The 15,429-nt window shown below is 32.6% G+C and overlaps 2 protein-coding genes across 2 annotated transcripts; both read left to right on the forward strand.

The window, feature by feature from the left end:
- Positions 1-1,618: 1,618 nt before the first annotated feature.
- LOC18097693 (uncharacterized) lies at positions 1,619-5,747 on the forward strand. The gene is made up of 10 exons (XM_006384231.3): positions 1,619-1,843; positions 2,109-2,244; positions 3,070-3,208; positions 3,286-3,498; positions 3,624-3,762; positions 4,414-4,564; positions 4,693-4,802; positions 4,880-4,977; positions 5,090-5,159; positions 5,399-5,747. Exons 1-10 carry the CDS (start codon positions 1,751-1,753, stop codon positions 5,486-5,488), a joined length of 1,239 nt encoding a protein of 412 aa, XP_006384293.1. The 5' UTR covers positions 1,619-1,750; the 3' UTR covers positions 5,489-5,747.
- A 2,836-nt stretch (positions 5,748-8,583) lies between these two features.
- Positions 8,584-11,848, forward strand: LOC7480587 (uncharacterized). Its single transcript, XM_052452346.1, has 7 exons — positions 8,584-8,774; positions 8,886-9,007; positions 9,162-9,214; positions 9,349-9,412; positions 9,516-9,558; positions 9,667-9,714; positions 11,247-11,848. Exons 1-7 carry the CDS (start codon positions 8,694-8,696, stop codon positions 11,529-11,531), a joined length of 696 nt encoding a protein of 231 aa, XP_052308306.1. The 5' UTR covers positions 8,584-8,693; the 3' UTR covers positions 11,532-11,848.
- The last annotated feature ends 3,581 nt before the right edge of the window (positions 11,849-15,429 follow it).

A 15,429-nucleotide genomic window follows, 5' to 3' on the forward strand; every position in this document is an offset into this window, starting at 1 on the left:
TCAAGGAAAAAACGATATCAAGTGTGTCGATGCCACTTTTTCCCCTCCATCCCAGCAAGTAGCTATATGCCTGATTTCCAAAAATATATATGACAACAACACTCAGAAAGTCAAGATATGGATGGCACCTCAATTGACAGCAATTACACTCAAAAAACGCAACAACATGCCAAACATTTACATAAATTTTGTTTATGATTGCATAAAAACTTTGAAAAAGATACAAGCTTTGCCACCTACGTCTTCAAGGAAATATCTTCAAGGAAAAAACGATATCAAGTGTGTCGATGCCACTTTTTCCCCCTCCATCCCAGCGAGTAGCTATATGCCTGATTTTCAGAAATATATACGACAACAACACTCAGAAAGTCAAGATATAGATGACACCTCAATTGACAGCAATTACACTCAGAAAATGCAACAACATGCCAAACATTTACATAAATTTTGTTTATGATTGCATAAAAACTTTGAAAAAGATACAAGCTTTGCCACCTACGTCGATTTCCTTTCTAAAATCTTAAAAAAAATGTAATCTTTTATGTTTATCACATTATTATTCTTATTATTATCTTTATCTACTCTATACATGAATGGGCTTTACAATAATTTCATTTTGGGCTGCAATGATTGAGTTTGAATGTTAACTTTTCTCTCTAGACCCGTTGGTTCATACAACTCGGGTTTTATGTTGGAATAGAGGTTTCTTAATACTTAAATTAATAAACATAGAAAGAAAAATAATATATAAGAAGAGAATAATATGATGAGTAGGAGAAAATAAAATAATACACACACACATGCGCATACATACATCACCCTTCTGAATAAAAATTTATAATATCAAATTTAAGTATAAAAATTTATGATCAACAACAACAAGTGTTTTTTTTATATATATTTATTGAAGAATAAATAACAAGAATTTTATGAATTTGTTCTGAGGTTATGTTTTACTCCTTTAGAGTAAATGATTTATATTTCTTGACAAATTCTACTAATATTAAAAATATTTTTTTGTTAAAAGTTAGAATAAATTTTTTATTGGTGTCTGTAATTTTAATATTTTTCTCATATATATTAAAAAATATCTTTAAAATAAAAGGATTTGTAAAACCTATAATGCTAGTGTAATCATGTTAAAATTTATTCAATTGTTAAATAAAATCTTTATTAACATGTGTACCTTATGCATTCGAGTTATATATAGATGATTTTATTCAAATTTCATTCCTATGTAATATTTTATTTTTAAAATTAATTTTTAATATTTTTATAAAATATTTATTTATACACATGCAATGCATGTGACAATAATACTGGTAAATATATAAAATAAATGAGGCTTTTTTTTTTTTAGATTAATGTGGGTATTCGGGTCAGTTTGCGTACACCTCGACTAATCCCACGGATCCTGAAATTAACAATTATATAAGCCTTCAGTGATCATTATATGAGTAACCAAGAACTCGAATCTATAAATGAGGCTTAATTTTATAAGATATATGTTTCAAAAATAAAGTTTTAAGTTATATACAAATTCAAAATAAAGGGACTGGAAATAATTTCTCTAAGTAGATCGTCAAAATAAAGCTAAAAGACCACAATAAACGAAGGAAATTACAGATACACCACTGCCTCCAACCAAACAAAGACCCGAGCTAGGGTTTTGGATTTTCACTCTCTCCTTCTCTCTCAGCAACCAAACAAAGGCGTTGCAGAAGAAGAGAAGATAACTCGGTCAGCAAGAATGACGACTGTGGTCCCCACCTCCGAAGAGGATCCAGCCCTCTCCGTCGTCCGTTTCACCTCCGAACTCTCCTGGTCCGACGCCGGCCCCGAGGTATTAGCTTTTTAAAGAAAAATCTTAAACGTCTCCTGAATTTATATATCTCACTTTTTAATATTATTTTTATTGAAATATTCTCACTGTATAATCCTTCTTGAATTTGCTTTTATTATTATTATTATTATTGGAGAAATTATTAATTTGTCTTGCTTAATTTTTTATGTGCGGTGGAATTTGGATATTGATGTTATTAACAAAATAATTGTGGAAAATGTTAATTGAGAATTGCGTGTTATGGTCGGATTTGTTGGTATGGTAGGTAGCGGAACAACAAGTGAGTAGGCTGTGTGTGGAAGCGCAAGAATGTATGGTGAGGAATAGGTGGTTGGATTTGACTTCTTTAATGTTAACTTCCGCTGATATTGTTTTTTCCAACTCCAAGGTTTCCGAGAAAGGTACTTCTCTTTTCGCACATTTCTTGCCAAGAAACTAAAATCTAGCTCTGAATTGTTATGTGGTTATGTACAATATATAAATTAGATGCAATGAGTTTGCAATTTTTCTTGATATCAGCTTCTAATAATCTTAGGGAGCGGAGGAGGGTTTTTGTTAGTTTGTGATTTTGGTTGTATTTTGAAAGTGATTGCTTGTTATGCTTGTGATTCATGATATGCATTTGAAGTGTTAACTGCAATTGTACTGATAAATATCGAAAATAAATTTTATTTTTTAATCATATAGCTCTGTTTGCTGTGATAATTCATATGTTTATGTAATTGCAAGTTGCTGTTCTTGGTTGATATGTACTGCTATTTTTGGCAATTCATCGATTTCTTGGCTATCCAAAGTAGTCTTCTATGCAATAGCCATAATCTGTTGTCCTTCTCTATCTGTCCCTCGATTTTCTTACAATAAGAGTTGTGATTAAGAATCAGGTCAACAAGTTGAGTTTTTTAATGACAGGTAAATAGGTATCTTCTTGAAGCATATTTTTCTTGTTTTTTTTTACCTTCTCCTTGTGATATATGGTTATTTACTCCTGGATTTTTGTACTTAGTGGACTGTTTTATTTTTTTTTTGGCATTAGAGAAACATTTTTCTTGAGTGAAGAAACGAGAACATTAACAAAATGGGAACTGAATGTCTAATTCAGACAGCTTGAACCTTGTCAAGCAATAATGACATAGATAGAGATATTATAACTTGCATTTTTATTCTTACAGATACGCATCATATTTCTTACATAAGCATAATGCACCATTTCTTTTCTTCTGCCTTAGATCTTGAATGTATCTTCACTGTCATTTGCAATCTTGTCACAAAGTCTGAAAGTCCAGATGAAGAACTTGAGATGGCAAAACTTATATGCACAAAAATTATTCAACAACCAAGTGACAAGCCTGTGCTGCGCCTAAAGATGTAATATATCACGTTGAGTTTGATTACAAGTTATAAATTTTTTGAAGTCACTATCTTACACTTGCCTTCTTTGCCAGCTTGTTCAATCTGTACAACCTACTGGATAATGTGTACTGCCGGTTCTATGTTTACATGAAGGCCTTAAATTTGGCCATGAGTGGAAAAGTCACTGAACACATCATTCCTTCTTGCAAAAAGATTGATAGCTTCTTGAAAGAGTGGAATCTTGAAGTCCAGGATCAGAGGGAGCTTTTTCTCTGTGTTGCCAATGCACTAAAAGATAGTAAGAGGTGTGATAGGAAGATATTTAACAAATGAAAATGAACTTACCTTTTTATCTATTTAAGTTTCATTGTGCATTTATGTTGTTTAATTAATTTCACAACTGTGCGCTACCCTTATTTTGTTGTTGCAGCTCTGCGAAGGATTCTTTCAAATTCTTGACTAGGTATTTAGCCACTTTCTCTGGCGAGGATGCTTATAAAATGGGCGAAGCCAAGGATGAAGCTGCACGTACAATTATTGATTTTGTTAAGGCACCTGACATGTTTCAGGTATTGCTTAAATCTTGGAGATCCTTTACATTGCAATCTTCCTGCATGCTTACATGAGAAACCATTTTGTAGGCTGTCATGATGTGTCCAATGCGAAGGAAAAATACATTAACCACTGCCATAAAAGCCAAATTATCTTAATTTTCTGTAAACACTCGCATTTTAGAGAGCTTCCATAACAGTTTATTTCTTTTTGAACTGTGTCTGGCGAATTTTGTTTATACAGTGCTGTAATTTCTGCTGTGATGTTCAAATGGTTAAAACTTGTTTGATGATAGGACATATACCTGAATATGGTAATGAAGTTCTAATATAAGGGGACTTTGAAGTTCTTGAATTAGAGTTTTAATTAGAATGAAAATGCTGGATGTACTTCAGATTTCCATAACTTGGCTTTTTTTTTCCTTTTTAACCCTGGTGGTTAGCTTACTTTTTGAATGAATTTATGGCTTCTACACTGTGTATACTTTTAGTGTATTATGTTATGAGCATCAATTTTCTTTTTTCTTTTTTTCCCTAGTAATGACTCGTTGCTTTTGTATCGATTTTTTTTTTGAGTTTGTTTAAGATTCTTTTTTTGCCCGTCTTGGCCTAGCTTATGTATGTCTAAATTTGGGATTCCAGATACTGATTTGCTTAGTTATATTGCAGTGTGATCTACTAGATATGCCTGCTGTTGCGCAATTGGAAAAGGATGCTAAATATGCATTGGTATATCAGCTCCTAAAGATTTTCCTGACTCTGAGGCTGGATGCTTATCTGGAGTTTCAAGCTGTGAATTCTGCTCTTCTGAAAAGCTATGGTATTACTTTTGGACTTGTGTACTCCAGTCATGGCTGTTAGATGAACTGATATTTCTTCAAAGTTTTTTCTGACAAACATTATCTTCAAAAGTAAATTTATTTTCATTCATGCTTCTTTGTTTTATAGGTCTTGTTCATGAAGATTGTATAGCGAAGATGCGGTTGATATCATTGGTGGATCTTGCCTCACATGAATCTGGTCGAATTCCATATACCCTAATCAAAGATACTCTTAGGGTAAACTGGCTCACCATTCTGCTTTTACTAAATTCACCATTGTCTTCTTTACTCACTTTGTTTAGGCGTCCTTGCAGATCAATGATGATGAGGTGGAATTATGGGTAGTGAAGGCATTAACTTCCAAGTTAATTGCCTGTAAAATGGACCAGATGAATCAAGTTGTGCTTGTGAGGTAGTCTCTCTCTCTCTCTCTCTTATGATTATAGCAGGACTACAGTGCTTATAATTTATTGTGATTTGTAAAAGTGAGTTTCCTTTGAATATAACATTGATGTGATGTGCAGTTCTTGTACTGAGCGTGTATTTGGGCGACAACAGTGGGGGGTGCTTAGGACAAAGCTTGGTACATGGAGGGTAAGAATTCTCATAAACAATCTTGCTTAACTCTTGCATTTACCATCTGGAATATGCCTTCTGCATTGTGTCTCAGGATCAACATTTTCTATCAGAGTGTTTCAAAGGAAGAGTGTTTTACTATTCCCCAGCAAAAAATAAAAAAAAGTCAATGGTGAAAAACATTTACCATCTGGAATATGTCTTCTGCATTGTGTCATCCTTATTGGACTCTGACACTGAAGCTCCATGTTTTCCAGGATAATATTGGAAATGTCATAAACACCATCCAAGCTAACAAGATCACCGAAGACAGCTCACAGGCAGTGCAGGGATTGATGATTCGTTAGGGGTCTTTTTCTCTGGCTATTTATTTATAAGGTCAATCCATAGCTGGAGATGGAGCCGAGTCCGTTGGAATGCATCAGTACTTTTGGTTGTCATTTACTTTAGTTGGAAATTGATAGTGTATTTGGGAAAATTTTGAGAGAGGAGGTCTAGGCGTTTTAACATTTACCATGCGAAGTGATTTTATGTAACAAATTCAATGTCTACTCTCTTTTATGTGGCAACTTTGGTTTCACTGTCACGAATATGCTTTTTGAGTCATGGCATGCGTTTCGTTAATTTCCCTAACCATTGACTTCTCTGGACTTCTGGTTCCAATCAATTAGCAGCTTAATGGATGTAATGCATGGCTGGTGCGCACCTACATTTGAAAAGCAAATCACATGATTGGGGGCTATCTTTTTGTATGTTTTGATTAATAGAGGCTCTGTTTGGCTCCATGAGAAACAGCCGACAGGGCTAAGCAGGCCCTGAGACTGGTTTCTAGAGCTCAAAACCCCAGCCTTGATTCAGAACTATTGGTGTCTTGAAACTTAACACGACCTTTCCACATCCTGGCAAGCTGCTTGTTTGAGTTATATTGATAAAAGTTGATATCCTTTTATTATAAACACTGCGCAAAAGAAGTGGTAAGGAATTAACAAGGTTTCATGAAAACTGCAGAGATCGAAAAAAAGTAGAAAAAGAAAGAGGGCAATCTTCCAGATAAACCCCATTACTTTGAAAGATTGTGTTGCCTATCAAAAACTAGAGTTCAGTTCTGGGTTATTGTAATTTGTAGCTGTCTTTTGACTAGTGCAGTGTAGATACTATCCTTGCCGCTCTTTCTGTAATGTATAGTCATCAATGAAGTTAATGAAATATTAACCCTAAGAGGATATAACTCAACCGATCAGGTTCTAGGTTTGCTCTCTACAAGTCAGCAATTCGAGTCCCACAAACCTTAGAGCCACTGGAGACTTATATGGTCGTTAACTTCAGGGTTCATGGGATTAGTCGAGGTGCGCATAAGCTGGCCCTGACACTCACATTAATAAAAAAAAATATTTATATGTGTAATCTCTAAAACACTAGAAGTCCTTCTAACACCTTTATTGGGCTTATTATTTTGTTTTGTTTTAATGCAATCTACATAACAATTAAAATCAATGAATAAATGGAGATATGATCTAATCTTCTATGTTATAACATAGAGGGTCTTTCATTTATAACACTAGATTTAATGCCGACAATATTACCATGCACAGTCGTAAGGGATATTGTCTTTATATAAATGAAGAAAGTACCAACGAAATCAAAATTAAAGCATAAGGTAAAAGTTTTGAAACTAAAATAAGATTTCTTGAAAATAATGGAACATAAAAGGTTCTTTCAAAGTCTGGCCAGAACTAAGAAACCTCCATAAGTGAAAGCTTCTTATTTCATAAATAGATGACACTTTTATTTTCCATCTGTTTCTTTTTGTTTAAGAAGCCCTCTATGATATTAACAATTTAGATTATAGAACTATAATCAATTCACCAAGTGTCATGAGAACATGAACCATATTAAAATCAAAATACACTAAAGAAATGAAATTACCTTTCTTTTCAAGCCAATACTTGAATTTCAGTAGTGGTTATGGTAGTTGTGGTGGTGGTTATTGATTAGTTATAGTAGTGACAACAACAGTAATTATCATGATTATAGTGGTGGTGACAGACCAACAATAAATATACTAGTTTTACAATAAAACTTAGCACTCAATTGATGCTGTTAACTTTTTGTAATTAAACTTAATAGTTACTTTTATAATTGAAAATGTTGTGGCTATTACTTAATTATATTTAATTGTAGACTTAAATATGATATAAAAATTATTAACTAAACTTTATGTTAATTATCAATTATTTATGTTTAGAAAAATCAAAACTATGCATAGAAACATTATGGATAAAAATCTTTTGTTTTGGGTAACAAAATAATAGCAACAACCCAGAGCTGAGGGTGGTGGTTTTACAATTGAACTTTGTTGCCAGTTTTCAACTCCCAGCCTCCACATAATTAATTTTTCAATGAAAGTAAGACTTCCATTAATTTTACAAGAGAACTTTGTTGCCATGTTCCAAAAAATAATATTTCAATTTTAAAGTAAAAAAAGGGAAAAAATAGTCGCATGAGTTTCTGATGAGATCAAAGTATAACTATGGCTTCACTCTTTAGCTCTTTGCTGAAGTTGAGAATCTGAATAGCTAACATTTCTCTCGGAACTAAACCATAGTTATACTCTTACAACGAGTAATGTACCTCCTGGCTATGGGAGGAAACTGTAAGTCAATCAAAGACTTGTTGGTTCTACACTTTTTACCATGGATTTGTCCTAAATGCATCTCTGAGGAATAACTTGCTGCATGTCAAGAAATTTGGATAATACTAATTTACTTGATAATACCCAATGATGATCGACGGGGCAGGATGAAACAGGCCTTACCGGTCAGAAGTTGGGCCAATGGCCCAATTAGAGAAGAAAGAAAGAAGGAAGAAGAAAAGAAAAGGAAGCCCTATTGGCCAGCAACGGCCCAACTAGAGGGGGGGGCACCAATGACTTTCTATCAATGTGCACTTTTTAAAAAGATCCCCTCCCCAAGATGAAGGGTCCGTTTGGTCATGTGGCTGCGAGTAAGGTTTACTCGCAACCACATTTTTTAATATTTGGTAATGTTTTTACTATAATTTTTTACTGTGTGTCCCACCATTAAAATATAGCACAACCGTAGGTTACAAGAAGCAACTCTTTACTGCTTCTTGTGATAAGAAAATGAATGAACAGTGGAGTGTCTGTTTGGTAATGTGGCTGTGGATAAGGTTCACCCACAACCACACTTTTTAACGTTTGATAATGTTTCTACCATAATTTTTTATTGTGGGTCCCACCATTAAAATGTGGCACAACCACATGTTACGCGCATTAAGAGTAATAAAAATTGATTTAATTTACCTGAATACTTAATTGAAAGAGTCTTTCTATCTTTGAGGACTTAAATAAGAATTTCCAAAATGTTTAGGTACCACTTTTGTGGTTACCAAATACAAGAGGCGCAGAATTGTAAATATCCGAATCAAAACTAAAAACCTAGAAGTATATTATTTTTAGGGTTTTCTGAAACTAAAAACCTCAGACATCAGGAGAGCTGCTGTAATCAGCGGTTGTGCAGAGAAAGAAGGAAGATGAGCAACAAACAGGGCCCCCCAAAGCACCAAAACAACTACGCTTGGAAACCCAACGCCGGCCGCAAAATCAATGAAACGGTAACCACTCAATCACGGCAGCTCATCCCATTCAAAAGCATTAAGGTTTTTTTTTTTTTACTGTAAATTATTGATTCTAACTAAACTAACCCAGAAATCATTTCAAAGTAGGAAGTTGGAGGCAGGCTAAAACCCTTGTCAGAGATTACTGGGGTTTGCCAAAGATGTAAAGAACAGATTGATTGGAAACGTCGGTATGGAAAATACAAGCCTCTTACTGAGCCTGCTAAATGGTAAAGCTTTTTTTCCCCTTGAGAAGTCCTTTTTTCTGTTGTTGTTTTTGGAAGTGAACAAGAAAGTGTCCTTTTTCACATTGAAAACTAAAGTGGGTAACTTGAATAATATGAGTATGTTGTGATTTGAATCGAATGTTTTATTGCATCGCAGTCAAAAGTGCTCAAAACGTACAGTGCGTCAAGCTTATCATAATTTATGCACTGGTTAGTTATCTTCTTTCTATACTTCTTTCTTTCTTTCTTTCTTTCTGTTTCAGTTATTGAAATTTTCCTTTGTTTGGAAGGAAGAATGTTGGTGTTAATTTAGTTATGGGTTTTATATATATATATATATATAGCTTGTGCAAAGGAGCAAAAGGTGTGTGCCAAGTGTCGATGCCATGTGGACCGCATAATTGGAAGGTAAATGGGTTTTTTTTATTTTTTTTATTTATGGTTCTCGGTGTGTGAGTTCTCATATTTGATTTTGAAAGTTGGGTGGGTGTGTTGTTCATTTGATCTGTAGAGACCTTGCCGATGTAGAGGCTGAGCAAAAGACACTTGAGGAGGTATGATTGTTTGGTTCTGTTGTGCAATTTGTGTGTGTGTTTGAAAGTTAAGGTTGTTTTTGAAATGTCAGGCAATGGATTTTTTTTCGTGGTTTTTATGTATTGCAGGCAATTAAGAATGCTCGAGAGAGGGATCGGAGGGCTCTCATACGTGCTGTAAGCTCTTTAGGATAATTCTCTTAAGCTACTAAATCTACCTATAAGTTTTCTTATGTGTCCTTATAAGTTAAATTGTTTTTCTTCATTTTGTAGTTCATTTTGGTTTTCACATTAGCAATTTAAACAAGAATAGAGAACTTCTGAAAGGGTAATATAATCATTGGAAAGCAGCATGCTAGTTACTCTTTTGTAGGGGTACTAATTTGTAGGTGGTTTTAAAGAATTCTACTAACAATGTCACAACTTTAAACTTGGATCAAGTGCTAAACTTTTCTAGGAGATATTTTATACAGTGAGAACTTGCTAGGATTTCTGGCTCTTTTTTGAATTTTTGCAATGATGATGTAATACTAGAATAGAATAATTTGTTTTCCTATAGTCCTATTAGCCCATTCCTCCAAATTACTGTTGGGTCTTGATGATTGCAGGATAATGAACATGCAGACTTTGATGTTTTTGTTTTGTTTACTGATTGTGGGTTTAGTATACTTCCTAAGATTTTTCAAGTCAAATGTCAGCTTGGTGATGAAGATCCAGAGTCTGTCAGTCATCTAAATTTTTCATACAATTGCTTGTTTCATGGGTTGGTTTTTATCAACCTGTATTTTGTAAATGTTTTGTTCTAGGTGGATTTTGTAGTCTGTACAAGCAACAGGACTTCCCCCTCAGTCCAAATCGACTTAGAAGCAGTGGGTCCTAGTTGATCTACCTTCTGCTCTCCTCATGCCTTGCTAGAAACATTTACCTTCAAGGATGGCATCATTGTTTGATGCAAATAAATATTACACTGAGAATTCACTCAAGATGCTAAGTTGACATGCAATTTCAAATTACTAAGTGAGTAGAAAATGAAATTGAAAGGAAATTATAAATTTATTGGAGTTGACATGTAAATCTAGCTAGAATGCGCATGTTGAAGTCTGTTTTGGAAAATAAGGTGTTATTGGCAGTCACCATTATTATCATCTTGAAGTCATATTAAAGTGAATACGTTGATATTAAGACTTAGTGAGGAATAACTGGCCACAATTTTAGAATCCCTCTCCATTATAAGATCTAGGCTTTGTCATATTAAGAGCTCCTATAAGCTTCAACTTCTCCATCAGCAATTTTGGGCAGAAAAGCGATGATCTGACTGCATAATTCAGCTTGCTGGGAGTTTGTCACTGTATGATGTGGTCTTTTTATTAACATTTTCTTAGGAATCCCGGCTTATTATTGTCCAACTAAGATACCTTTTCATCCAAGTGCCTTAAATGAGCCTGTCTGAGTGTATTACATGATTGAAATATTGTGTCTCTACTGTCTGATCCATCATCTAAATTTCATTCCTATATGAATTATGTCGACAATTTAACAAACTGAAACTACTTTTGTAGTAGCTGTAGTTTCTCCTCTTGATAGTCTGTTTGGGCCTTCTACACTTGCATTGTATTTTATGAATGGTATCTGTTTTGTCAGATGAACAATGGTAATTTGACCTTTTCCACTGTCAAAATGTGTTGTGTTGATCCTATTTATTGCATCAGATGAACAAAGGTAAACCTATGGGTTTGACAAAAAACCCAACCAATGAAGGAAATAGGGTTGGAGATTTGTTCCCTTCCTCATCACTCGAGGAATATGCTGCAAAAGGTAGGGATCGCAATCGCAGTGTTAATGGTAACAAAAATCTCGGCGATGGAGAAGATGTCGATGATGAGGAGGAGGGGGAGGAGGACAATGAATCTGAAAATGGAGAAAACAATGAAGATCTGGATGGAGAAGATAACCCTGAACATCAAAATGAAAATGGGGACAAAGTTTGTCATTAAGAGCGTGCAATGATTTTTCAAGAGCTGTATTGGATTTCCAACCAACAAGATCAATAGCGAAATAGAGATGTCTTGTCGCCTTCCAGTTTTGCTGATGTGGTGAGATATCATGTATGCAATGCAACAGCTTCCAATTTTTGTTCTCTTTTCTTTTAAAACTCAATGTGGAAGTAATTCTGTCCATTTTCATCAGTGAATTCATTGATCTTGTTAAAGTATTAACTATGCCAAAGAATGAGGAATAGTCACCCTTGCACCAAATTTGTTGAAATCTAAAATTATTAAATGACCAAGAGCTTCTATTTCTCGTGTTTCTAGTTCAATTGTTGTGATTCAAGTTCTTAAATGATTGCTTCCCAGTGATGCTCGTACATCCTTTAAATTCTGTCATGATTGGTTCAGACTTCAAAGGAGTTGGAGCAAAAGTATTTCTTTGGTGTTGCATGAAAATGTGCCATTGCAACACGTAAATACAAAGGTGGTGCTATTTTTGAATGTTTTCTCATGCCCATTTCCAAATGGTTGCTTGATGCAAGATGTACTTGTTGGGTCGAGGGATGTTTCAAATTATGCAATGACTTTTAACCGAGCCTCATTTGATTCCATGCATGATGAAGGAAACCGTTGTCCAGAGTAATTGGTAGAACAAGCAGCAATTATATTTGGGACTGCTTTTCTTTAAAAAAATATATTAAAATAATTTTTTTTAAAAAAAAATTATTTTTAACATTAGTATATTAAAATAATTTGTAAATATCAAAAAATATTAATTTGAAGTAAAAATAAAATAAAATTAATTTAATTTTTTTCAAAAGTATTTTTAAAATGCAAAAACAAACACTCTATTTGATGGATCAAATTCGTGTTAGCACATCAAAATAATTTGTAAATATAAAAAAATATTAATTTAAAATAAAGAATAAAATAAAATAAAATAAAATTTTTTCAAAAGTATTTTTGAAATGCAAAAACAAATACTCTATTTGATGGATCAAAACCGCGTTTTGAGTTGTTTTGACGCAAAATCGGGTCATTTACCAATTAAAAAAAATGAGTTCTTTGAAATTATGAGTTTATATGGTAGTTGTTGTTTTTTCAAGTATTTTTCACTCAGAAATATATTAAAATAATATTTTATTATTATTTTTTAAAAATTATTTTTGATATCAACATATCAAAATGATCCAAAATATTAATTTGATGTAAAGAAAAAAAAATTAAATTTTTTCAAAAATGTTTTTACAACACAAAAACAACATATGCTCTATTAGATGAATCAAAAGCGTGTTTTGAGCTGTTTTGACACAAAATGGGGTCATTTACCCAAAAGAAAAATAATTTCTTTGAAAATATGAGTTTATTGTGTTTGGTTTTTAACAAATATGTATTCATTTTGTTCCTTGATTTATTTGAATTGGTCCCTAAACTTTACTATGTTAAAAATTATCCTTGAAAGTAAATTGAAGAGAGGATCGAGGAGGGAGGAGAGATACTAATTTTTGAAGAGTTTCTAGAGTTGATTAAAATATGTTTTGAGGTTCAAAAATGGTTTTCATGTTCTTGTTGTAATTCTAAGGTGTTTGGGAGTAAAACTAGTGTGAAAACTAACTTTTTGGTTCGTTTTATGTTGCGGGTTGGTTGTTTTTTTTTTTTTTGTATAAAAAGATTAAGAAGTAAAAAATTTAATGTTTAATAGTCGAAACACTTTTAAAATATTTAAATAATGAAATATTGAATGATATATATATTTTTTTAAAAAATACTAAAATGACAACACATTGAATCGACTTTGGCTAACATTGGTTAGCTTGTGAAACCCACGATATGGGGTGTGAGGTTGTGAGAAAACTATGAAACCCACTTCGACAAAAATTAAAAAGTCCAATTATAATGAACCAAATATCAAAGTTTAAAAACAAAAAAGAAATTTAATTCAAAAATAAAATAAAAAAGTGACATGAGTAAACTTATATCGGTGGTTGGCATAATGCCGCGGGCATACCAAAAGTTTTTGAACATAAGAAGAAAAAAGTTAAGGCGACGCTAGGATTTCTAAAGAAGTAAAAGATATTCGAGACTCGATTCATTAAGTTGATAAAGTTTAATAAGTTCAGTTAATTTAATAACATAAAAAGACAACCCTAATTTAATCTTTCAAAATCATAACTCGTGAAATACTAGAACTGAACTCAATTAAGAAGCTTAATTCCCAATAAAAATAATAAGCCTAAAAAACCAATGTCAACTCATGTTAATCTATTAAGTCTACGACCCAAGTTATTTGACCAAAAACACCAAATTTGAGAAATCTCAAAGCCTAATTTTTAACTAATCAAATATTGAAAAAAAAATTGAAAAAAAAAAATCAGTCATACAAAAGGATTAAAAAATAGCAATTATAAGAAGAAAAAAAAACTCGAGCCCACCTGGATCAACTCGCCAAACTCACAGGCCAAGTTATGAGATCGAGTAGCCTAATAGAAAGGAAAATGAAGAAAATCACAAAACCTATTTTTTTTAAAAAAAAACATCATTAACTTATAAAACATGTGACATGATCCATTTGACCAGAAGCACCAAATATGAAAAAAAAAAAAAACCATGAAGCCTAGTTTTCAACAAACCAAATATTGAACGATCAAATTAAAAAAAAAATCAACCACACAAAAGGATCTAAAAGAAGAAAGAATAATAAAAAGCAAAAAAGAAAAAGAAAAAAGAAGATGCTAACCCACTTGGGTTAATTTGTCCAATCTATTGGTTAGGTCATGAGATTGAGATAATTTATTAGAAAGGAAAACAAAGAAAATCGTGAAGCCTATTTTGTAAAAAAAAAAATGCACAGTAATGGGATTGAAAAAGCAAATGACTAAATAAACATTGTCAACCATGTAACTTATAAAACCGATGACTTGAACCATTTGATCAGAAGCACCAAACCTGAAAAAATCACGAAACATAATTTTTAATAAAATTAAATGTAAAATGATAAAATTGAAAAAAAAATTATACAAAAGAATCCAAAAACAAATATCAATTAAAAGAATGAGGATCAAATTTGAAAAAAAAAAAAACAAATGAGAGGATGGATAATTTTGGGTCTAAGGGTTAAATTGAAAAGAAAAAATAAATGCCACCAAAAGAATAAGGATTAAATAAAACAAATAACAAATTATTTTTTTATATATAAAATTAAAAATAATTGAAAGTTTACAGAAAAAACAAGGAAAAAAATTAAGAAATAAAAAGAATCGAGACCAAAATTGAAGAAACAAAAAATAATAAATTTAAATTGAATGATGAAATTGAAAAAAAAATTTAAAAAATACCTACAAAAGAGCTTATGATAAAAATTACAAAAAAAAAAAGAGGATTGACACTCAAATACTTGTAACTAAGAGGATTGTCGTGAATTTTTAAATGGCCAGTGCAAATTTCAAAGGAGAAGAGAGAAAAGATAAAAAATAAAAAAAATGTTGTCGGTGATAATCCGCTAAGAAACAACTAGCACAAGCCGTCTCTTAAGGAAGGGAATGTTGTAGGGAATCCAATGACATTTTAAAAGGAAGTTTTTCATCGCCTAAGTCATCCACATGTGTCGCCCAGTGGATTATCCACATGCATCGCTCAAAAGCAGTGGAATGGCTGACGCACTGACGCGTTCAATGCACGCGCCAATAATTTTTTTGACGCACTGACGCGTTCAATGCACGCGCCAATAATTTTTTTTTTGTTTATTTTATTTATAAAATTACCACATTGTACCTAGGACCAAATAATTACTATGAAAAAACCTTTATGAAATTACACAAAAGCCCCTGAAGGACCTTGAGAATTTTGATTCTAAGACCAATTAGGTCATTACCTTGTGCTTAAAAAAGTAAAAAATTGAAATTAC

This window comes from Populus trichocarpa, chromosome 4 (assembly GCF_000002775.5).
Source record: "Populus trichocarpa isolate Nisqually-1 chromosome 4, P.trichocarpa_v4.1, whole genome shotgun sequence".
Taxonomy (NCBI): domain Eukaryota; kingdom Viridiplantae; phylum Streptophyta; class Magnoliopsida; order Malpighiales; family Salicaceae; genus Populus; species Populus trichocarpa.